General features: G+C 43.4%; 1 protein-coding gene across 1 annotated transcript in view; it reads right to left on the bottom strand.

Annotated features, from left to right (window-relative positions):
* Window positions 1–15,248, bottom strand: part of LOC124545768 — a 33,223-nt gene extending 17,975 nt beyond the window's left edge. Inside the window, exon 1 of the mRNA XM_047124714.1 lies at window positions 15,060–15,248. Coding sequence (XP_046980670.1) covers window positions 15,060–15,248 — 189 coding nt within the window. The remainder of the gene's footprint in view (window positions 1–15,059) is intronic.
* Between the last annotated feature and the right edge of the window lie 10,847 nt (window positions 15,249–26,095).

Genomic DNA, 26,095 nt, shown 5'->3' with positions numbered 1-26,095 from the left:
CACATCCATAGCTGGATACTAGCAAAGTAATCAGCATCTCCAGTGCGACCGCAGAGGGTACTTTCAGAGCGGGTGAGACATTTCGTCAGGCTTTTCACCATCGCCGCAGACGGCTGTTACGATGCTCGCCAGACATCGAAGCGACCGCTAATGGTTTCAATTTGCAGCAGCCGCTTGTCTCTCTGTCTGCCACTACAGGGTTTCACGCCACACACCGCTTGTAGGCGTAGGCCTCCGCGCTGCAGGCAATGCAACAAGAGCTGCCACAACTGCAAGCGACTTAACAAATTAATAAATTGTCGTAGAGATCCAGCTTATGTCACAGCAACAGCATCGTGATTATGATCTAGCACTATAAAATAGAGGACACCAAGTTTCTGTAAGCTCTTTAAGCCCACAAATAAATTTCTTTCATGAAGTTATCATCTCCTGCCTCCGGAGCAGAGGCACACTCGTGCAACGGTGCTCGAGGTCTGGTCTGGTAACGGAAGAAATTTTCACCATCAGTATCAGGACGGAAAATGCAGGAAAGATGGTGATCTGAAGTTCCTGAGCTTCAAGCTTTGAGCAAATGTCCTGGAGAAAAATCCAATCATGTGTGCAGTGCCTCGTAGAGTGTTGCCATATGACTTTGTTGATGATATTGCGTCCGTCGGGTGAGGAATTAAATTTGTCAGTCCCCTTCGTACTATTAATTAACAGTGCCCTTAAGTTAATTCTGAGTACATGAAGAATTTGTACAGAAAATACCACTAATTAAAAAGACCACTTACTATCGGTGGATACTTATCAATTTAAGGTCACCAGGCTGTATTTTAAGACCATAGTAACACAGAGATCTCTTACTTTGCGTAACTGTTAAGTTTGTGGACTTAAATGAATATTTGCGTATAACTTAATAATGCAGTTTCGAAATGGGAGATATGATACTACGTGAAGAGTTTGACAAAGTACAGAAAGGCCTAGGTCGAAACAAGTCACTGGGAGTAGACAACATTCCTTTAGAATTACTGACAGCCTTGGGAGAGCAAATCCTGACAAAACTCTGCCATTTCGTGAGCAAGATGTATGAGACAGGCGAAATACCCTCAGACTTCAAGAAGTATATAATAATTCCAATCCCAAAGAAAGCAGGTGTTGACAGATGTGAAAATTACCGAACTACTGGTTTAATGAATCACGGCTGAAAAATACTAACGCGAATTCGTTACAGACGAATGGAAAAACTGGTAGAAGCCGACCTCGAGGAAGATCAGTTTGGATTCCGTAGAAATGTTGGAACACGTGAGGCAATACTGATCCTACGACTTATCTTAAAAAATAGATTAAGGAAAAGGAAACCTACGTTTATAGTATTTGTAGACTTAGAGAAAGCTTTTGACAATGTTGACTCTTTTTAAAATTCTGAAAGTGTCAGGGGTAAAATACGGGGAGCGAAAAATTTACAATTAGCACAGAAACCAGGTGGCAATTATAAGAGTCGTGGGACCTGAAAGGGAAGCAGAGGTTGGGAAGGGAGTGAGACAGGGTTGTAGCCTCTCCCCGATGTTATTCGATCTGCATACTGAGCAAGCAGTAAAGGAAACAAAAGAAAAAATCGGAAAAGGTATTAAAATCCATGGAAAAGAAATAAAAACTTTGAGGTTCACCCATGACATTGAAATTCTGTCAGACACAGCAAAGGACTTGGAAGAGCAGTTGAATGGAATCAACAGTGTCTTGAAAGGAGGATATAAGATGAACATCAACAAAAGCAAATCAAGGATAATGGAATGTAGTCGAATTAAGTCGGGTGATGCTGAGGGAATTAGATTAGGAAATGAGACACTTGAAGTAGTAAAGGAGTTTTGCTATTTGTGGAGCAAAATAACTGATGATGGTCGAAGTAGAGAGGATATAAAATGTAGACTGGCAATGGCAAGGAAAGCGTTTCTGAAGAAGAGAAATTTGTTAACATCGAGTATAGATTTAAGTGTCAGGAAGTCGTTTCTGAAAGTATTTGTATGGAGTGTAGCCATGAATGGAAGTGAAACATGGGCTGTAAAGAGTTTGGACAAGAAGAGAATAGAAGCTTTCGAAACGTGGTGCTACAGATGAATCCTGAAGATGAGATGGGTAGATCACATAACTAATGCGGAGGTGTTGAATAGAATTAGGGAGAAGAGGGTTTGTGGCACAACTTGACTAGAAGAAGGGATCGGTTGGTAGGACATGTTCTGAGGCATCAAGGGATCACCAATTTAGTTTGGAGGGCAGTTTGGAGGGTAAAAACCGTAGAGGGAGACCAAGAGATGAATAAACTAAGCAGATTCAGGGGGATGTAGGTTACAGTAGGTACTGCGATATGAAGAAGCTTGCACAGGATAGAGTAACGTGGAGAGCTGCATCAAACCAGTCTCAGGACTGAAGACCACGACAACAAACAATAATGCAGTTTCCTATCAGTGAGTCTATCATTGACTTACGAAACGTATAAATGTCTCATCATATTGACATGAAATTGGCATGCTTGTCTCTCAATTGTGACTTCCTTTTCCACATAAAAATACTGAAAAAAGACGAACTTTTAATGGACTCTTAATAGAGCCTGGCACATCTTTACCTGCTCCTGAGATCTTGATGCAAACTTACCTTCTGGAAGCTGAAAAATACATATGTAAATCCTACTAGAAGCCTTGTGCTGCCGGCCGAAGTGGCCGTGCTGTTAAAGGCGCTGCAGTCTGGAACCGCAAGACCGCTACGGTCGCAGGTTCGAATCATGCCTCGGGCAAGGATGTTTGTGATGTGTTTAGGTTAGTTAGGTTTAACTAGTTCTAAGCTCTAGGGGACTAATGATCTCAGCAGTTGAGTCCCATAGTGCTCAGAGCCAGTTTTTGAACCTTGTGCAGAATAAATAAATGCTGAATGTGCAAGCAACTCTCAGAGAGCAAATAGGTTTGCTGAAGACAAAATCATCGTGCTAGAATACCCACTGCCGTATGACTTGCCAATTGCAAAATAAGAAGAATCGTTAGAACGATATATGACTGGACAATTTGGGTGGTCTGCTTGACACTTGTTGTTGGATGTGTTGAAGAGTAAACATTGTTCGTGTAGTCTTCTAAGGAAACCAGGTGCAGATATTGGTTCCCCGTAATTCTTTCTATTGTTCATACAACAGAGCATACAGATGACTCCGTTGAGGAGTCGAAAACGATAGCCTATATAAAATGACGTAAAGTACCTTCCGTCACAATTCTATTTCTACAATTTTTGGATGAATACTGTCGTTTTAATAAAGGCAAGCACCGTAAGAAAAATCCGATATATCGTGTGCAAATTGTTACTTGAGCTAAAAACACAGGTCATTGTTTACCGGATAAAATGGTTAACTCTACAAAAAATTTTCGTATACAGTATTTAAGAAACCAACGACAGTAGCAAGAATCATTAAAGAAAATACCAAGATTAATTAGATCTATGAACAAGGATTTTCATCGTTCGCCTATGACTCAGGTGTGCAATATAGAGAAACATTTCTGGCCCACGTGCTTCGGCACAGAGAAGCATGGCTCTGTACAGACGTGAGTTGTTTACACTGAAATAAATCGTGAAGCTGAAATGCGGAATGCATTACGTCGCTACTTGTGGCTTGTAACCAGAGAACGTAGGAAGCAAATCCCACTGGAGCATTTTACAGACAGACCGAAGCGTCAACCGCTGGTCAGCCGCTCCATCTACATACATCGGACAAACCGCCGCCCGTGTGTCCCACTCGAATACCGAACACGGTGCACTGGCCCAGGCCTCGCTGCTCTCTTATTGGTCGAGACATACGCTTAGACTACTTGGTTGAATATTCGACTCAGAAGAGACTGGCTTCACCTCAAACAACTCTTGATGGGCACAGACTATCTTAGCACAGACTATCTGCTCACGAGCAAGCAGACGCGGAAAAGTATGAAAAGCTGGAAGTTGACATACGTTACAGGTAATTCTCGAACTCCTATACAGCGCTTCTCAATCGATTCCCGCTTACGAGGCTGAACAACCCTTTGGGGTCTCCGAGCTAGCCATGCCGTGTGCTATTTTATTTCTTTTGCTTATGAATTCATCAGTAAAACAGCTCCATTTTGTTTCATTTTCACAGCCAGATTCTGGTTGTGAAAAAATTTCCAATGTGTTTATAACTCTTGTAAGCCTACGTCTGGGGCTGAATTGTGATTTTTTTTTTCTTTTTTTTTTAACTTCTCCCGATATTCACGTACACCAGTTTTTAAACTTTTATTAAGGTGAAACGTGAGGCTCGATAAATTGGATATAGGATTAGTTACCCACATAAGATTAAATACACCTAATCAGTTGACGGCTACAATTTTAACGTTATCCACAACGTGATGTAAGCATTAAGTGTTAATAATTCGCTGTATGGTAGTTATTTTCCACTTTTTTTGTATACCTGTATTTTAACATGTATATAAAGTTAACCATTGTCGATATAAACCTTGATCCTTCTGAAGAAGACGAAATTAAAGACGTCGAAACGTGGTCAAGCTCTTTGAATAAATGTTTTATTTCTGCAAACTGATTAGCTGTATTTCACTTTATCCTCACGAAGATTCCACTCTGCAGTTGCTGTATCCATTCATATTCAAGGTTTCAAAAATCTAAGGTCATTAAGACAGCTAACAACAGATGCGACGCAGAGATAAAGCAGCATAATCAAAAGGAGGAGTGTTCAAATCTATGTGTAGTTAACATGATTTAGAGTTTCTGTAATTTACCCAGGTTCGATTCCCGACGGGGTCAGGGATTTTCTCTGCCTCGTGATGGCAGGGTTCGAATCCTGCCTCGGTCATGGATGTGTGTGATTTCCTTAGGTTAGTTGGGTTTAAGTAGTTCTAAGTCCTAGGGGACTGATGACCATAGATGTTAAGTCCCATAGTGCTCAGAGCCATTTCTTTGAAGAAAAGTTAGTAAGATTATGGTTTAACGTCACGTCGACATCAAGGTCATTGGAGACGAAAGACAAACTATTTATGTTTCAATGAACAGGAGGGAAACTGATTGCCCTTTCAAAGGAACCATTCCAGAATTTGCCGGCCGGTGTGGCCGAGGGGTTCTAGGCACTACAGTGTGTAGCCGCGCGACCGCTACGGTCGCAGGTTCGTATCCTGCCTCGGGCATGGATGTGTGTGATTTCCTTAGGTTAGTTAGGTTTAAGTAGTTCTACGTTCTAGGGGACTGATGACCATAGATGTTAAGTCCCATAGTGCTCAGAGCCATTTGAACCATTTTTAATTTTCCGAGGTCACGTGAACGCAGCAACCATATTTCCTGCCTGCGGGCAATGCCTAACTTTTTCCTACGCGTTGTGTGTCTAATCATGTTGCCTCCTCAAGGACTGACACTTTCCAAAATGGACCTGATTCGTGTCAGTTCATGCACAAATTTGATTTCACAAAGATAAAGAAATTAAAGACATTTTTCAAAAGTGTCCATCACAGCGTTTTACGTTATTTAAATTGTTATGACATAACCTTCACTAGAACATTGAACCGAGCTACATATTGTCCACTACGTACTGCTGCAGCCACGCCATTCTCATTTCTGTGTCAGTTTTTTAAACACTGATTGTTAACAAATTGTTGCACAGCAGCAGCTACAACATCGTTGTTTGAAAGGGGGAAGGCGGGGGCGGAAGGGAGGAGGGTATATTTGCTTTACGTCTCTAATGACTGATTGTTGATATGAGCAGTCCCTCTCTTTTCCGATTCTGTCATACATACAACTTACTTACTCATATAGTGTAGGAAAGTGTTTAGTTTAACGTGTGACACACAGCCACATAAGAGACCTGCGACCATTTTATGAAATTTTAAATTTCAGTCCTTGTTATAATGGTCACTGGAAAAAAAAACATTTTAGTCACTGGATGTTCAGCACCGCAGTGTTATTTACGCGATTTGAGGAAACTCATCTCAAGAATATCAAAGGGAGTAAAGTGCTTCAAGCACGCGGTATGGCGTCATGTGTGAGTCACCAAGTTCATATTACAGAGAAATGTTTAGATACGTTGAAGGTTTCAGCAATAGTTTTGACTATTATTTAATGGACGATACAATTCTTATACTATGGTACTTTATAAACAGCTATGTCTAACGGACCTTCAAATTGGTAACTAATTAGTTGAATTTATGAGAAGTAATTATTTGGATATTTCAACTCGTCACTGCCAATGGGCTATTCTTCGTAGAGTTGGTTAAGAGTATGGGATGACCTTCCCCGCTAGGAATTTATTTGCCGCTATGTATGTGTCCATGTTTTGTTCTCTACTAATGTTGCTGTTCGAGAAAGACAATTAGTGAATGTGGGGCGAATTGGACACTGCTGTCTGAGTGAGAATAAAGCCACCTAAAGTGAACACTTCCTCTTTAACCACATCCAAGGAAACCAGTGTGACCGATGACCTGGTAAAGCTAATATCAAAAGGGCCTTGAGGACTGATGTGCGTACACGCCATCTCATACCTACCTCCGACGATTTTCCTGTTTTCCTTTTTTAGTTCATTACTTCTTGTTTTGCTCTGTGCATTTCGCCGACAAAGGCACCTCTGACATCAAAAGCTTTGCGTCCTTTCATTGTTCCTCTTTCTTTGATTAAATTCCTGTCTTCCGAACACTACCTTCAGCTGTCAAATTAGTTACGTAGTCTTTCTCCATTACAGAGTGTGGCATCGGAAGAGGAGGAAGAGAGGGGAACATCGGAAACAATCAGTCATTTTGCAGTCAGTGTGAAATACACAAGTAAGAACGAAACAGTAACAGCCGTTCTATTGGCTGAACTTCGGGCCTTTGTAATGCGATTGCCCGTCTGGTACGGTGCATTTCCCACGTTATCAGAGGGAGTGAGGCTCCACGATGTAAAACCCGTAGTTACCGCGTGACGTCAGCCCTGCATTAGAGGCCACTATGGACTGGAGATGCGCTCGGACTTGCGAAAGTATTACGGGCCGTTCCGCAGTTCGTTATGCGGCACATAAAAGGGGGGAGGGGTGAGCACCGAAACCACGGTCCCGCCAACAAATTAGCTCCGGACTTGCTGCAGCGCACAACAGCTCAGGCCGAAGATCGTGCATCAGCGCTCTACGAGACGTTTGTTCACTCTTATAACTTCTTATTTTCTTTTCAGTTTTCTCGGAATAGCAGAACTTCCCGCCTTATTTGTTTGTTTGTGTTGTGAGCTTGCTGCTAAAATTTCAAAGAAGGATTATCCAGATTATCCAGAGAAGCAATGAATGTAAGATTCCTTCATGTCAACAATGTTTAAACTTACAAATTAACTAGTAAGGCGATCTGACTGAAAAACTGATTGAATATGGCCTAAGCAGTGAAGGCTTACGTAGCGGAACAGTCTACAGTGTCAGGAAAACCACCAACCTTTATAATCGTAACAGTCATCTTACTAAGAAAGTGAGTAAACCGCAGGGGATGTAATACTGCAGTATGGCATGGGCATGGGGTGCACGTTTCATGGGGTGCACACTGTTATTACAGTGGAAGACATGAACTAACCAGACATTATCCAATGGAGAAACTGCCACTCTGCCACTTGTGTCAAACTCCTACACCTAAGTTTTGTGCTGAAGAATCATGCATAGAAACACAAGTGTAGTGTGTGAAGTGATTGTTCTAAATTTATGATTAATTCTTGGAAGCTGTTATCGCTGCTGTGGGTAAGTTATATACTCAACGTCGAGTCATCAGGTTCGACCAGGTGTAAATTCGTTTAAACAGGAAAAGTAGTGAAGAGGTAAGATAATAGATTTAAAAGATATTTGAATATAAATATATATATTTCACTGAAAAGGTAATTAAATCAGATGGGGCGCGTAATATAACTGATCACGAAATACGTAGTACACAAAAAAACTGTCTACACGTGTAAGCAAATTAGACAAATCAAAATCTATGCTTTGTCAAAATACACTTGTAGATAATGTGACGAAATGAAATGTTCTGTCATTCGGATGGTTTAATAGCAAACATCGTCTGTAACTTGATTTGAAATCTACTCGCCTCACAAAAACACAAAGACTATGTCTCCCCCTAGAAGACACACTTTGCAGCAGTGAACGTTTCAGAGGAGTTCTTACCCTTAAAATCCCGCGATGCTATCAAGACGTGAACTGTGCGTGAACTACACGATCTCTGTAAATGATTAAAAAATGCGTACCGTAGATGTGCTCATTTGGCACGCATGCAAACTGCACCGTGCCATACCGCCACCCCGCAAACAGCCACCCGCTCCATCAGACTGCCGAAACAAGACCCTCTCTGCGAGCAAGGCAGAATACAAAGCGTTTCTACAGATCCGCTACCTGAACTTCGTCAAGTGGCGGAATGTAGACTGAGACGTCCGTTAACCGAAACTCAAAGAATTCTGACAAAATATCTTACAGACCTGTCCAGAGACAAAGTGTTTTGGTCGCTGTCGATAACTAGGTACGTAACTGTATCATTTGAGTAAACCTCCCTCAACGAATACACGAAATGGAGCGATAATGAAAGCTGCAAAAGAAACAGCCAGCGTTCACTGTTAATGTATAAATTCGAATTCGGATATTAGCACTGTTAAAAGTATCGGAATGTTGCCCTCTAGAAGAACTAGCGAGTTTTATTTATGGAACAGCGAAAGGCCTACCGTTTCTCAGATAATTTCCTACGAGAATAGCCGCATCATACATTCCAGGAACTTTAAATATCAGGACTGTGTAGTACGGCGGTATGACCTTCTTAAAGATTCGTTTCTGTGTTTATTTTGAAGGTTAGGGAAAATCATATGCGCATTCTAATTAGGCATTATACTGGGTCGGATTTAAGAGATCCATGCTTCTCACCAGAATGGGCCATTTACAGGAGTATTAAAGTACGTTACCTTATGAAAGCACTGCTTAGCTTGGATTCGACCAATATATCTGCTGACGGCTCCGTAAAGCCGATGCTAACAGTAAACTTACACTGTTGTTGAAGCATTCATGGATAGCATACCATTTACATGTTTCTTGAGCTACTCTTTAGGTCTTGCACGTATCGAGAGACACAGCTTTTACTTCTACACTTTCTATCGATTATTACTCTTGAATGATCACTCTCCACAAAAGTCAAATAAGTACCACGAGCGGGAATCATAATGACCTGATGGTATCTGTCACAACGGCACTTAAATTAGTTCTGCAATAAAATAAAAACGCGCTTTGATCTTCTACTAATTTGTCATTGCACTTACGTAAAAAATATTAGATAACGACTCTAAGTTTCTTTATATTTAGAACACAATAATGAGGGCACAAATTAGGGTCATCACAAATGTGTTACCTGTAGTGTGAAATTGTCACACGTAGATGTCATCGATCATTCTTGCAAACGTACTTACAATTACCTCGATTGTTCTGTTGGATGTCTGCACAAGTAGATAATCGTAGGTTAAGTAATCTTGTTATAGTCTGTAGCTCGAACTTTGATCGAATTAGTTTGCTTCTTTCTTCTTGGCTAAACGTAGACTACGTGAAAGGCTGCTAAACAAATCATAAATTGTATAAAAATGCAAATAGTATACAGGCAAATGTAATAACATCGAATGGCTTTTGTACTAGGGTTGGAGCTTAAATAGTAGCAACTATTTATTCACAACCGATACAAAAGACTTACATGTTTGCACCTGTTACTGTTCTTCTGTCACCAGCGTTGTGTAGAACCAGTTGCCAGCGACATGGAAGGCATAGTATACCGTTAGCAGAGCCTGTTCTGTTGTTGGTGCGAATGGAGCGGTCTACTGCCTGTCGAACCTCTGGAACAGTTCTGAAGCGAATGCCACGAAGTGGTTCCTTCAGCTTTGAAATCAAATCAGAGTCACAAGGACTTAAGTTAGGGGAGTATGGTGGATGGTACAGTACTTCCCAGTCCCACAGACCGAACAGAGCAGCCACAGATTTCTCTGTATGCGTCCACGCATTGTCGTGCAAAATGATGGGCGGGTTGCGAGGAAAATGTCGCCGCTTCTTTCGCAAAGCTGGTTGCAGGTGATGCTCCAAAAACGAACAGTAATACTGTGCATTGACAGAATACCGTGGAGGAACGTAATGCGTTAGGATAACACCATCACAGTCGTACACGAGAATCACCATAACTTTCACCATACTGGGGCTCTGGCGCACTTTCGGCTTTCGCGTCGACTCATTCGTTGGAATGGCGTTTCTGTTTTGGCTCTTACGACGTGGCCCATTTCTCATCCAGTGTTACGATACGACGCAAGAAAGCCTCTCCTTCGCGCTCATAGCGCTCGAAGTGCGTCTAAAAAGCGTCGTAACGCGTCCATTTTTGCATTTCCGTAAGTCATGCGGAACCCATCGTGATGCAATTTTTCGTATGCCCAGGCGTTCCTTCAGGATGCGAAGCATAGTCGTCCGGCTTCGTGGGCGAGTTCACGAACCGTATGGCGTCGATCACTGTACTTCTTCAGAGACGCTAGAACTATCTGCTCGATGCATGTCTGCCACAGTTTGCCGACCTTCGCTGAAGGCTATTACCCAGCGTGCCACTGTTCTGTATGGCAATGGCGATTCCCCGCATGCCTCTTGAAGACCTTGATGACACTGTCGTGCTAGACCACCTCTGGCAAATTAAATCTTGATCCAACTCCGTTGCTCCTGTTTCGAAATCATAATTACAGCGTTAAGTTAGACAGCTCGCTCACAAGTGACTGTTGTTCTCTCGATTGTGCGCACGCCGGTGATGTGGGACGGGCGAGTCCATTTGCTCGGAGGTAAGGTAGGTATGTTACCAACGTTTGTTATCAGCGACAATAGTAGATTCCATTGCATAGTGACTCCACAGCAGTGTTGCCACTATTTAAATCCCAATCTACGTTACCTACCGGTTTTCTGTTAAGAACTGCAGTAGGCAGTACACTGCTGTAACGGTATAAGAGACGATCAATTTCGATCTAGGAGCAGACCATCTCAGCTATGAATTTCCTTAATTGGAATAATAGTTGCCAGACGTACGTTATTTGAACAAAACCATCTCAGCTGTACATCTGCGTAGACTGGAACAACAGTTATCAGATATACATTGATGGAACAATACATCCGTTTCCAGAATGAGATTTTCACTCTGCAGCGGAGTGTGCGCTGATATGATACTTCCAGGCAGATTAAAACTGTGTGCCCGACCGAGACTCGAACTCGAGATCTTTGCCTTTCGCGGGCAAGTGCTCTACCATCTGAGCTACCGAAGCACGACTCACGCCCGGTACTCACAGCTTCACTTCTGCCAGTATCTCGTCTCCTACCTTCCAAACTTTACAGAAGCTCTCCTGCGAACCTTGCAGAACTAGCACTCCTGAAAGAAGTTTCATATTAGCGCACACTCCGCTGCAGAGTGAAAATCTCATTCTGGAAACATCCCCCAGGCTGTGGCTAAGCCATGTCTCAGCAGTTCCTTTCTTTCAGGAGTGCTAGTTCTGCAAGGTTCGCAGGGGGGCTTCTGTAAAGTTTGGAAGGTAGGAGACGAGATACTGGCAGAAGTAAAGCTGTGAGTACGGGCCGTGAGTCGTGCTTCGGAAGCTCAGATGGTAGAGCACTTGCCCGCGAAAGGCAAGGGTCACGAGTTCGATTCTCGGTCGGGCACACAGTTTTAATCTGCCAGGAAGTTTCAATACATCCGTTTATTCCATAATACGGTTGTTAACATTCATTACAGCTGAGCCCACCACATCCATAAAATTTTTATTCTATGCTAATTTCTACATCATTTTTGTTTTTTATAAATGTTTATTTTTGTTTCCGATTTGTCCACCTGTATTCACTCCTACAATGTTTTAAAACAGGCACTCACGCTACATTAGCTAAATGTACTACGATACTTATCATACGTTTATCAAACATGTAGGGTGAATCCGAACGCCATCGTCAAGACACAGGAGATTCTTCGGAGCAGGTCTGTATTTTAGTGTAAGGAACCTGTGCCCCCCAGCGCGTACAAATTAATAACTGGGATTTTACGCTTTGTTACCCTAGTTATGTTTAGTTTTGAAAAAATACCTTCATCTCACTGAAATAATCTGTAAAATGCAATCGCCGGCCGGAGTGGCCGAGCGGTTCTAGGCGCTACAGTTCGGAACCGCGCGACCGTTACTGTCGCAAGTTCGAATCCTGTCTCGGGCATGGATGTGTGTGATGTCCTTAGGTTAGTTAAGTTTAAGTAGTTCTAAGTTCTAGGAGACTGACGACCTCAGATGTTAAGTCCCACAGTGCTCAGAGCCATTTGAACCATTTTTTCTTTTTTAATCAACAGCATGTGTGGTGGATGAAGACCTGGCTGGAGGTGTATGTGTGGGCAATGAGTGCAACAGTTCAATGATTCAATTAAACTGATGCATATGGATGATATAGAGCAGGCTCAACATGGATTTATAGGTGTCAAGTGCACCGAAGGTCCACTGACGTGTAGAACCAGCGATGTGTTTGGATGATGTAGTCTAGGTTTGATGCATGTGACAGGTCAATGAAGCATGTAACCGGCAACGTGTGTCGAGGATGTAGTCCAGCCTAAAGATGGTTCTGTGGATGGTTTCGGTGGGGTTTTCATAGCCTGGCCCATGTGAATGTAATCCAATGTCGTTACTTCAACATTTCCAGCGAGCAAGTATTAACTTTTCTTCTACAGATTTATGATGAGTATATTGAGATATTCTAGTGTTTGAAGATGACGACTTTATCGTCTTCCGCAGTGACAACGACTGTGTTCACAGGGCTGCATTTGTAAGTCCCTAGTTTCAAAAGCACTTGACTAGACAACTAAATCACTTCAACTTTATATGATAGGAAATATCTGGGACTATTTGGAACAAGGGGTGAAAGGTAGCAGTCAACATCGTTGCAGTCTGGTTGCTCTGCAGATCTAATCCTCAGTAAGTAGCTTCGGCGAAATGTGGGCTACCTAAAGAAACTTGTGGACCCTACTCCAAACTGTGGCTATTATGAAGGCTTGTTTTGGTATTAACAGTATTGCGATAGTTCCTCTTTGGCTCTGACTAATGATTTATCTGGGTTTCCTATATTTCTGTCAAATCTTTTAGAATCATTTAACCAGTTTCCTAAACATTTAGATTTGCATTTTCAAACTCTACCTTCTGCAGTTCACCGAACTACGTTTTGACTTCTATGTGTCACCTTCTGTGGGTCTCAATCCATTTCTCGAAAAATATTCATAGTTGTTTTTCTGTAGAAAAATGTAAATGTTGAATGGCCTTGCTGGTTGGGATATTCTACATGCGTGTTCAGCCAATCCTTCTCTCATCATGCTCGATGACACCTTTCCTTGCGGATATATGAGAGGTGTTTCATATACGTATTTGTAGGGTGTAGATGAGTTTAATAGATTTATGTATAATATGCACAAAACACTTTTCGTTTGTATTGAATAATGATAATGAGAAAAGGAGGAGGGTGGAACGTAATGTCAGCACATAGCCTGTTAGCCTGTTCCTCTCTAACAGGAGCAAGAGGGTCGTCGAACTCATTGTTTCCATCCAACAGTCAGATCAGAATCAACAGCGTGGCATTTCCTCACTTCTTGTGACGGTGCGAAGTTTGGAGTTTAATCCTAGATATTGACGCAAAGACTGATGATCAGGGGATTTTATGCCACTATCTCCCCTCCGCGTCTCAGTCAAATACTGTCAGTGTTGTGTGTGATGTCTTTAGGTTAGTTAGGTTTAAGTAGTTCTAAGTTCTAGGGGACTGATGACCATAGATGTTAAGTCCCATAGTGCTCAGAGCCATTACTGTCAGTGAAAATTCCATCGACCACCAGGATTCGAGCCGAGAGTCACCACACAGGCCTGAGTTATCGACCTAGGCTACAGAGGAGGATGTTATCTTTCTAAGGGCCTATTATCAGTGTATATTGTTTGTTTTTGTGGTAATCTAAGATTATATTTGTCATCTAAGCTTCAAAACATGTTTACGTAAAAGAAATTAATTGTGTTTAGCTTAAGGCGGAGTTTCAAAACCAAATTATAATTTGCAAATATGGAAAAGACGTCAACAGGTGAATCCACACCCAGCAAGGTGATTGAGGTGTCACCGCCAGACACCACACTTGTTAGATGGTAGACTTTAAATCGGCCGCGGTCCGTTAGTATACGTCGGACCCGCGTGTCGCCACCATCAGTGATTGCAGACCGAGCGCCGCCACACGGCAGGTCTAGTCTAGAGAGACTCCCTAGCACTCGCCCCAGTTCTACAGCCGACTTTGCTAGTGATGGTTAACTGTCTACATACGCTCTCATTTACAGAGACGATAGTTTAGCATAGCCTTCAGCTACGTCATTTGCTACGACCTACCAATGCGCCATATCCAGTTACTATAATTACTTCAAGAATGTATTCTGAACAGATAATATTGTGAATCATGTACCGTGAAGAGCGACGTTCATCATTAATGGATTAAAGTTAAGTATCGAACTAATTACGTCCGCTTTCTGAATTCTCTTTCCTTGTCATGTTCCAGACCTTACGTCAGTATAGTTCTTCCCTCTTCACTCCAGCCGGCGTGAGCTAAAACGCGTGCATTTCGGCCTGCACTCGTAACACGGTGTTGGCCCTTCTACTAACACAAAAATGATGGTCTCAACTGCCTGCATAAAAAAGTGGTAAAGACTGATGGGACCAAGCTGCTAAGGTCATTGGTCCCTAAGCTTAAGCACTACCTAATTTCACTTGAACTAACTTACGCTAAGGACAACACACAGACCCATTCCCGAGGGAGGACTAGAACCTCCGACGCCCAAGACCGCGCGGCTACCCAGAGCGGCCTGCCTGCATATTCAGGTCACATTGTCCTCTTTACTACCGCAGCTATAGTCGAGGAGAGAACCCAGAGTCAATAAATAAGTCAGGGACGGAGCTACCACCGCTCCCGGCAGAGGTATGGGCAGAGTCACTCGTAACACAAGGCTCGCCACTGTGTCTTGTGAGCGCAGACGGCGGTGTCGACCACTGTGCGACTGCCTACCTGCTCACACTGGATCCACTGTGCAGGAAGCGCCGCAGGTAGAGCTGACGCGACAATGCCGGCTGGCTCCTCCCTCGTGCTGAATGCGTAATCACCGCCCACGCTACGCCACGGCGAGTCTGGCCTGGCCGGGCGGGTTTTTACGACTCCTCCGTCTGAAGGGCGAGGTGCGCGCCCAGGCGGGAACATCCTCTATATCGGACCGCCTCGGCGCTGCTTCTTGTTACCATCCTTGCGTTGCACTCCCACTGTCTGCAGTTAACTGTCGGCGCACAAAGGGCAACAAATTATAATGTTACGTCAAAGTATTCTACATTTACATCCATGTACGTATTCCGCAAACCGACCGACAGCGCTTATCGGAGAGTACATCGCCTAGTATTACTGACTCCCTTGCCTGTTCAATACAGATATTCAGCAAGGGTATGTGCCTTAAGCTATCTTATTCATAAGATCCCTGCGCAATGTACAGGGTGATTCCGTGAGGTTGTTGCAATCATTTAGCGATAGTGGACGTAGGGAAAAATTTTGCGGTAGGACACCCTTGCATGGAAGCGAGCGATCTAAAGTTACAGGTTAATATTGTTCCGATAGCACTGTTAGTCGGCCGGTTCTATGCCTTTTCGCTTCCCGTATTTTGGGTCTAGGTAATGCTGATCAAGACAAGCAACAGTTGTCTAGTGAAGCCTGAGTGTATAATCTACACTACTGGCCATTACAATTGCTACACCAAGAAGAAATGCAGATGATAAACGGGTATTCTTTGGACAAATATATTATACTAGAACTGACATGTGATTACATTTTCACGCAATTTGGGTGCATAGATCCTGAGAAATCAGCACCCAGAACAACCACCTCTGGCCTTAATAGCGACCTTGATAAGCCTGGGCATTGAGTCATAGCTTGGATGGCGTGTACAGGTACAGCTGCCCAAGCAGCTTCAACACGATACCACAGTTCATCAAGAGTAGTGACTGGCGTATTGTGACGAGCCAGTTGCTCGGCCACCATTGACCAGACTTTTTCAATTGGTGAGAGATCTGAAGAATGTGCTGGCCAAGGCAGCAGCCGAACATTTCCTGTATCCAGAAAGGCCTGTACAGGACTTACAACATGCGGTCGTGCATTATCCTGCTGAAATGTTGGGTTTCTCAGGGATAGAATGAAGGGTGGAGCCACTGGTCGGAACACATCTGAAATGTAACGTCCACTGTTCAAAGTACCGTCAATGCGAACAAGAGGTGACCGAGACGTGTAACCAATGGCACCCCACACCATCACGCTGGGTGATACGCCAGTATGGAGATGACGAGGACACGCTTCCAATGTGCGTTCACCGCGATGTCGCCAAACCTGGATTCATCCGAAAAAATGACGTTTTGCCTTTCGTGCACCCATGTTCGTCGTTGAGTACTCCATCGCCTGGGCTCCTGTCTGTGATGCAGCGTCAAGGGTAACCGCAGCCATGGTCTCGGGGCTGATATTCCATGCTGCTGCAAACGTCGTCGAACTGTTCGTGCAGATGGTTGTTGTCTTGCAAACGTCCCCATCTGTTGACTCAGGGATCGAGACGTGGCTGCACGATTAGTTACAGCCATGCCGATAAGATGCCTGTCATCTCGACTACTAGCGATACGAGGCAGTTGGGATCCATCACAGAGTTCCGTACTACCCTCGTGAACCCACTGATTCCATATTCTGCTAACAGTCATTGGATCTCGACCAACGCGAGCAGCAATGTCGCGATACGATAAACCGCAATCGCGATAGGCTACAATCCGACCAATATCAAAATCGGAAACGTGATGGTACACATTTCTCCTCCTTACACGAGGTATCACAACAACGTTTCACCAGGCAACGCCGGTCAACTGCTGTGTGTGAATGAGAAATCGCTTGGCAACTTTCCTCATGTCAGCTCGTTGTAGGTTTCGCCACCTTCGCCGAACTTGTGTGAATGCTCTGAAAAGCTAATCATTTGCGTATCACAGCATCTTCTTCCTGTCGGTTAAATTTCGCGTCTGTAGCACGTCATATTCGTGGTGTAGCAATTTTAATGGCCTGTAATGTATTTATTAAGGGAGTGTAAACATTGGACGATGTAACAGTGGAAATATATTGTATGGATGACGAATCACAGTATGCAATGTGGCGATCAGATGGCAGGGTGTGGGTATGGCGAATGCCCGGTGAACTTCATTTGCCAGCGTGTGTAGTGCCAAGAGTAAATTTCGGAGTGCTGTGGTGTTATGGTATGGTCGTGTTTTCATGGAGGGGGCTTGCACCTCCAATTATTTTGAGTGGTAGTGCCACAGCAGAGGCCTACATTGATATTTTAAGCACTTTCTTGCCTCCCATTGTTGAAGAGCAATTCGGGAATGGCGATTGCATCTTTCAACACGATCGACCACCTGTTCATAAAGCACAGCCTGTGGCGGAGTAGTTACACGACAATAACATCACTGTAATGGACTGGCCTGCACAGAGTCCTGACCTGAATCCTATAGAACACCTTTGGGATGTTTTGGAACGCCGACTTGGTGCGAAGCCCCACCGATTGACATCGATATCTGTTTTCAGTGCAGCACTCTCTGAAGAACGGGCTGCCATTCCTCAAGAAACCTTCCAGCACCTATTTGAACGTATGCCTGCGAGAGTGGAAGCTGACATCAAGGTTAAGAGTGGGGCAACACCATACTAAATTCCAGCATTACCGATGCAGTGCGCCACGAACTTGGAAGTTATTTTCAGCCAGTGTCCGGATACTTTTGATCACATAGAGTATGTGTCGAGAAGGAGGGACAGAATAACAGCGCAAATGCTAAGAAATCAGGGAGTACTTGCTTGGTACAGGTAAACAGTAAGCGAAGACAGTGATTGGAATATATTGAACAAACAATGGAGAACGTAGGACGTAATTGCCACTGTGAGATTAGGAGGCTGGCACAGTCTTGGAAGTCCTTGTGGTCCATATCAAAACAGTCGGAAGAAAGAAAAAAATCACGATTCTTTCATTGTACCAACAACTGCTTATACACCCAGAATAGTAATTTATCCTCCAGACTTCTGTAGTGGGCTATACTAATTTACTGATGTTGACATGTAACAGCTATAAACACTACCTTACAGTTCTAAACATAAATATATACTATAATAATGAAACTTTATTCCAGAACTTACCAATTTATGTAACTATAACTACACTACAGCATACAGCATCAGAGCTTCATTTCTTCAGCATCGTCTCCACAGAAAACTACCGCGATTTTCTGCTGGTGCTGATCTCGAACTTCCATAATCCGAAAGTACGTTCTCACTGTCGCTGCTTAAAAGTTTTGGTTGACTGCAGCACGGTTGAGGCTCACAATTCCTGTCGTCGGTTTAATCCTACCTATCCTCCACAAGTTGCTGACTAAGATAGTATTGAATTTCCGATTAGCAACATTTATTTGCGTTTTTAATTAATGAAACTTCAGTTACCAACACGAAATGATTTAAAAACTGAGAAGGTTCCGTCGATTTCCATCTGTTTGTATCGCTGTCGCTGAGTGTTGTAATAACATCTACGACCTCCGTTTGTCCTGTACCTAAATAATAATAATAATAATAGTAATTTAGACGCTGAATGTGAGTGTGGGGTGGGGGTCGGTGGAGAGGGGGATCTGATTATTTTAAGAGGAAAAAGTAAGCTTTATTACTAAGAAAAACATTTCTATGATTATTGCTGAGTGTGTACCAAAAGGACAAAGTACTGTGAAAATGGTTGGCAGTGAGTGAACGAGACTGAGATAATGGGCTGGCACTGGGGTAAGTAGATCTGCATATGTAGCTGGCGCTCTAAGTGTTTAGCTGCATTTATTCTTATCGGTGAACATCAGTAGTTTCCAGTCTGGTTCGGTCCATGCGCTGCAGCTACACGTATTAAGAATATTGGCTCCATCTTGTATCGGTTTGTGCACTCACATTTGATGTGAAACTATGGCTGCGGGTATTGCGTAACGTAATGTTTTTGTCGTATATGAGGCCTCCTAGAGCATAGGCTTCGGTGATTTCACACATACAATATCTGAAGCACAAAAGGACGTGGGAGGTTTTGTGTCATCAACGGAGATGCAGTAACACCAGGAGAGCCTAGTGACTACGAACGTGGACTAGCCGTTCGATGTCACCTGTGTTACAAATCCATCAGTGAGATTCAACCCATATAAAACGGCCAATTTCGACTGTCTTAACGGACAGGGACCATCGAGAATTGTGGAGAGTAGTTGTAAGAAAATAGCATGTAATCAAGGGAAGGAATCAGGTTAAAAAGGATGGGATACAATGGGCAGGCAGCTCCTCATAAGCCATACCTTACTATTTCCAATGCTAGGCATGGTTGGGGTGATGTAAAAAGCGAAGCCAACGGCCAGTCGGTGATCTGGAGTGAAGAAACACGCTTTGTCCTGTGACAATCCGATGGAAGGGGTTGGGTTTGGTGAATGGCTCGAGAACGTGACCTAACATCGTGTGTAGTGGCAACAATGGAGTAAAGAGGAGGTGGTGTTGAGGTATGGGGGTGTTTTTCGTGGTCAAGGTTTGGTCCTCTTAGCGCTCTTAAAAAAACGCTAAATGCGGAAAGGATGTGAGCACATTTTACAGCATTGTAGATGAATTGTTCAGAGACAATGGCTTTTCCTGTCAACAAGCCACCTCCGAGGCAGTCTGTGGACAGTAACATTCCTGAAGTGGACTGGCTTGCCCATACTCCCTACCTGAACTCACTGTAACACCTTTCGGATGACTCACATCGTCGACTGCGCTCCAGATTTCAACGTCTTGAGGAAGAGTGGGCTGCCCTTCCTCCAGACACCTGGATGAAAATGTCCCAGTCGAATTGGCGATGGGCAGACTCGTCCCATATTAGTCCACAAATCAGATATTTTTGATCGGATAGTGTATTTTGCGGATGTAGTACTGCATTATATGTGCAGGGAATAAGAGCTTTTATGACGCAGAGAAATGTCTATTACTGAGCTACATGATTCTACACTCATGCTCGTAAATTAAGAATAATTGCAGAAAGTGGTGCCACACAACGTGGCACTACACAAAACTGGAGCTAATAGAATAGGCACATAGGGAACACACACGACACAGATTTGTAAGTCCACGGTATTGGTGATAAGTTGAGAAAACCCTCCCGATACACGTGTGCTACAAAACGCCACTGTTTCTGCGCATGTACCCCGACATCGGCATGGGATATGACCACCATGCGCACGTACACAGGCCGCATAACGGGTTGGCATACTCTGGATCAGGTGATCGAGCACCTGCTGGAGTATAGGCTCCCATTCTTGCACCAGTGTCTGTCGGAGCTCCTGAAGTATCGTAGGGGTTTGAAGACGTGCAGCGTTACGTCGACCGAGAGCATCCCAGACGTGATGTATGGGGTTTAGGTATGGAGAACAGGCAGACCATTCCATTCGACTGATATCTTCTGTTTCAAGGTACTTCTCCCCGATGGCAGCTCGTTGGGGCCGTGCATTATCATCCATCAGTAAGAAGGTGGGACCCACTGCACCCCTGAAAATGTCTACTTACTGGTGCAAACTGACGTCCCAATACACCTGACCTGTTACAGTTCCTCTGACAAAGACATGCAGGGGTGTACGCTCACCAATCCCACCCCACACCATCAAACCATGACCTCCATACAAGTCACATTAAAGGACATTAAGGGGTTGGTATCAGGTTCCTGGTACACACCAGATGAAAACCCTGCCAGAATCACTGTTCAGACTATACCAGAACTCTTCCGTAAACATAACCTGGGATCACTGTTCCAATGACCATGTACTGTGTTCTTGACACCAGGCTTTAAGGGCTAGCCTGTGACCAGGGATCAGTAGGATGCACTTTGCAGGTCTCCGGGCGAATAAACGATGTCTGTTCAGTCGTCTGTAGACCGAGTGTCTGGAGACAACTGTTCCATTGGCTGTGGTAAGGTCCCGAGCAAGGCTACGTACAGTACTCCGTAGCTGTCTGCGGGCACTGATGGTGAGATATCGGTCTTCTTGTGGTGTTATACACTGTGGACGTCCCGTCCTGTAGCGCCTGGACATGTTTCGTGTCTGCTGGAATCGTTGCCATAATCTTGAGATCTCACTTCGTGGCACATGGGGGCCCGTGCTACGACCTGCTGTGTTTGACAAGCCTCCAGTCGCCCTAGTATTCTACCCCTCATAACGTCATCAATATGTGTTCTTTGAGCCATTTTCAACACACAGTCCCCATTAGCAGGACTGAAAACGTCTGCACACTTACTCGCTGCACCGTACTCTGACATGCACCAACACACCTCTGCGCATGTGGACAGCTGCCAGCGCCACCGTGCGACGACCACAGGTTAAATGCACCGCATGGTCTTACCCCGAGGTGATTTAAACACTCAAACCGCCAACCAGAGCGTTGTTTTACCATGTTTAAGCATTATCCTTAATTTATGAGCATGAGTGTAGTTAAACCGCCGCCGCCAACGTCAGTTAACGATGTCACGGCTTCCCACTCTTTGGTGCATTGTCACAAATGTTTCGCCGTCATTTCAAGAGTATTGTTTGCTGCAAATGCAAATTCACAAAATTTTTACCATTTCCTGTAATCACTTAACGAAAAGACAATACGATAAATAGGGTGCTTCAAGTGAATGTCAACCTTGTGTAACACCGTAAATACCTAGAGGTATACTTTTGAGATGCAAACCTAGTGAAGCTTCATCTGTACTTTGTTTACAAACATTACTATCTGGAATTATAATTGTTGAAGATGGTTGGGCCATAAAGTAAATAATTAGCCTCAAAATTGTAACTTCAAACGTAATGGTTATTTACGTTGAGTTGCTAAACTATCGTTATCTGCGTCCGAAGATGATGTTTGTAATCAGAAAGGTAGAAAATTAAAGGTATTTTCAACAAAACTTTGCATATCATTTTACAAGCTTAGCAGGTAACTGACCGTTAGCCTCCAACTAGGTAATTACGTAGATTCCACAAACAATTTTAATGAAACGAATACGATAAAAGTCTGTTAAGCTACAGCTGATTCTTACAAGGTATATTGCGAGCACGTTCATATAAATATAAAAGTAGGAAATAGTGATTTCTTGCAACATCAGTAGCATTACTAAAATTTTGCGATACAAATTTCTAAAGAATTATGTGGTAGGAAGGAAGAAATTGCGAATAAGAAATGATTCTGTTCAATTCTAAGTTAACTCTACCAGTTTAGCGCGCAAAATCTCTTGCTAAACGATCAAAGATTTTTGTCACTATTTAAGATGTCTCATTTTCAGGCAACGTCTACTTCAGGAAATCAGAATTACTGGGAAGGCTTACTACCATTACACCATCCGAACCCTATTTATTGTCACTCGTGATAACAGTTGTGGCAATGATATGAAAATTGTATCAAAACACGTGCCAGTACACAAATTAAAAGGAAACAAGCACCTAGTGCCGTCTGCAAAAAATGGTTCAAATGGCTCTGAGCACTATGGGACTTAACATCTGTGGTCATCAGTCCCCTAGAACTAATTAAACCTAACTAACCTAAGGACATCACACACACCCATGCCCGAGGCAGGATTCGAACCTGCGACCGTAGCAGTCCCGCGGTTCCGGACTGAGCGCCTAGAACCGCTAGACCACCGGGGCCGGCGGTCTGCAAAAGACACAAAATATATATAACGAATAACGGTCGCCGGCCTGTGGTGGCCGAGGTGTTCTAGGCGCTTCAGTCCGGAGCCGCGCGACCGCTACGGTCGCAAGTTCGAATCCTGCCTCGGGCGTGGATGTATGTGATGTCCTTAGGTTAGTTAGGTTTAAGTACGAGTCGTTCTAAGATCTAGGGGACTGATGACCTCCGCTGTTAAGACCCATAGTCCTCAGAGCCACTTGAACCATTTGAATAACGGTCTATCATTCAACGTGCTGTTAGACGAATGCCAACAAAATCGTGGTAAATAACACCTCTTGCATCATATCACCAACTGACACTCTCACACTATATTGATTGGCGATGTGAACATTCTCACACACCATGTGCATCTGATTCCACTTTCAGAAATCCGTAGAGTGAGAAACAGCTGCAAAAACGGAAAGTGGACATACCACGTTTTTCGATACTCTGTACCAAAAACGAACAGTTTCTTGGCATTTTATGCTATCATTAAATTTTTGCTGGACGGTGCGTTCTGTAATTATGAAACTTCTTTTTGTGATTAGCTCTTAAAACACCGAACCATCAAAACGTCAAATAACATGAGTGGAAATGTGAAGGCACTGGTTCCTTAGACCCTGCTGCGACGGTATGAAATTAGCGACATGGACTGTGATATAGTCCATAGGAACAATTCACCAACGAAGTAATTCGTCATCCAGTCAGCCACGTCAGCAGTTCTTTATTTTTCAGTTATTAGCGCATCCAACGTCACTGAAGTGGACGAGAAAATTGTAGGAAGATGATGCCAGGGAGGCATGCAGAATTATTAGATCGGTCCTTGGTTGCAAGGTGTTTGTCCTTGACATTTGTGGCCTTCTCCACTTTCTTCCTCGATGACTGGCAAGGCCGCGGCCAGAACGAACCACATGTTCGTAAAATAAGCTATCCGGGAGCTCCCGTGTCGAAATATATTAGCGCTTCCCCGCTGATAATGACCGTGGAACGTGACGGCCGCTGGGAAAGAGTAAATATTACCTCTAAAGCAAAGATATCCAGCTACTAATGTCTGGAAAGGTACTCCTTGTACTCTTAACTGCCGAAACAGGAATAACTGGCACTGAACATGCCCTCGAAGGAAGATCTCTAAGAAACTGTGACCTTTGCTCAGTGGCACACGTACCTGTTATTGAACGATAACCTAATTTCAGCACAAAGTTGTTGGTGATCGCAATATAGTGGGAATACCGATGACGGTATTGTTTCTCTAAGTGTCACGAATGTTGAACTAGGGGAGGTGAAAATCAAATTTTACTAGCCTTTATTACAGTGTGTATTTTTTATGTGTTACACGTGAGCTACGCTCATCGTTTGTAATAAGAAACTGCTCCGAGAACAGGAAAAAGGGTACTAAATGGGTTTTAAACAACGCATATTTTGAAGCCGTCAGTTTTATTGATCTCTATTGTCTTGCGCTAACGTTTTCTTTAATACAGTCTCGCAAATTGTCTCGCAATATTTTAATTCTCTTGTGTCCACGTTTCTTCCAACCACTCCTTCTCCTGCGATATTAAAATGTTGTTGATGCCGTAATGGTAAAGGTTTCCACGTAGCCTCCGTTATACTTGCCCGTTCTTTTATATACCTGTTTATGTAGTACGTTGTTGTCCACTTGACCTTTAGCACAATGCTGTGGGAATAAGTTCTGAATAACTGCTAAATATGCACGCAACCGAATCTGTGTTAACATGATTCTGTCGTCGTAAGCGATCATTGCAGGTGATCTCTGATTACATAGAGACTGGGCTGAGCGCCGCTGCGCTCGGACATAAATATATTTCCGACTGAGGATGGGTAAGAAAACATATGTGGGCGTGCCTACCTCGACGTCTGCGATTGGTCGAAGCATCTGGGAGCGACTGTCTTTACTTGTGGCGGCGTCATGAGGTACCAACTTTTTCGTCAGACCTTGTTCGTGAACGTCACTGCAGACACAGACCAATATTTGAGCACCCCAACCAAAATAATCTTCGCTTCCGAAGTTACCATTTTTATGCTAATCAGTCAGTTTACAGTCAAGCCTGCTTCAAATATTTTAGTTCTCGATAGTATAAAGTTTGTAACCAAAGTGAAGACTGCGACATTTGTATAATGAAGCAGCAATTAAAGTCGTGCATGATGTATTCTCATCTTTCGGTTGTGTGTAGATGGTGCTATCGAGTACAAAAATTTTTGAAGACTTGTAACGTTGTCCTGAGAATAGTCATTCACAACGTACTGATGATTGATGCATAGGGATGAAAATATGTCTGTGTCTGAGTACCACCTCTTTGAAACTGGTACCAAATAAAAGCCGGCCGGAGTGGCCGAGCGGTTCTAGGAGCTACATTCTGGAACTAAGCGATCGCTACGGTCGCAGGTTCTAATCCTGCCTCGGGCATGGATGTGTGTGATGTCCTTAGGTTAGTTAGGTTTAAGTAATACTACGTTCTAGGGGACTGATGGCCTCAGATGTAAAGTCCCATAGTGCTCAGAGCCATTTGAACCATTTTTTGAGCGAAATAAAATGATTTATTATCACCTGTCGATGATTGGAGCATAACACGTTTTAAGCAACTTTTTGCTAGAAAACAGACGCCATAAGCCACTCAGCAGACAATTTTGGAGATACCTTTCTATTCTGCCATTGAAGCAAGCCTATATTAAGTTAAAAATGTAGTCATTGCGACCTTCTAACATACAGGTAATGTAGTTGCAGCTAGAGATTACCGTTGATATTAGGAAGTTAATTCAGGTGGTCACGTAGCTGTTTCCTTGGAAATTTATGCAGTAATAAAGTGAAAAGCAAAAAGGTAAGAGCAAGCAATGTTGAAGACGCTTAGTTTCTCTGACTTTTCTAGAGCCCATCGGAAGTGTCATTTTTATTTTATAAGACATAATCTGGTGACTACAGTGTATTTACTCAGGTGAAATTTCAGTTACAAAGACTATTCACATTCCATTAACGCTCCATGTGCAGATAGTTCGTCACTCTACTTGGTTGACTCAGTTTTCTCGGTTGTGAGTGCTATTCTGGATGTACCAAAGACCGAGTTTCGCATATCGTGAACAACCATCGGCATCGTTGGAAAACACACTGAGACTCCGCTGTTGGGTGTCTTTTGTTAGCAATAATACTGCCAACATGACATGCAATTTAAGTTGCAATGAGCTGTTCGTCATCACGAGAGGGGGTAAGTGCAGAAGATACTAGTAGCCAACAATATCTGCAAAACCCAGGTAGCAGTAAAGATAATAGCATATGTAAGCTAAGGAGAGAGTGTAGAAGGTGTAAT

Source organism: Schistocerca americana, chromosome 8, assembly GCF_021461395.2.
Source record: "Schistocerca americana isolate TAMUIC-IGC-003095 chromosome 8, iqSchAmer2.1, whole genome shotgun sequence".
NCBI lineage: Eukaryota > Metazoa > Arthropoda > Insecta > Orthoptera > Acrididae > Schistocerca > Schistocerca americana.
Note: the sequence above shows the minus strand (reverse complement) of the source record. Positions and strands in the feature narration are given on the sequence as shown.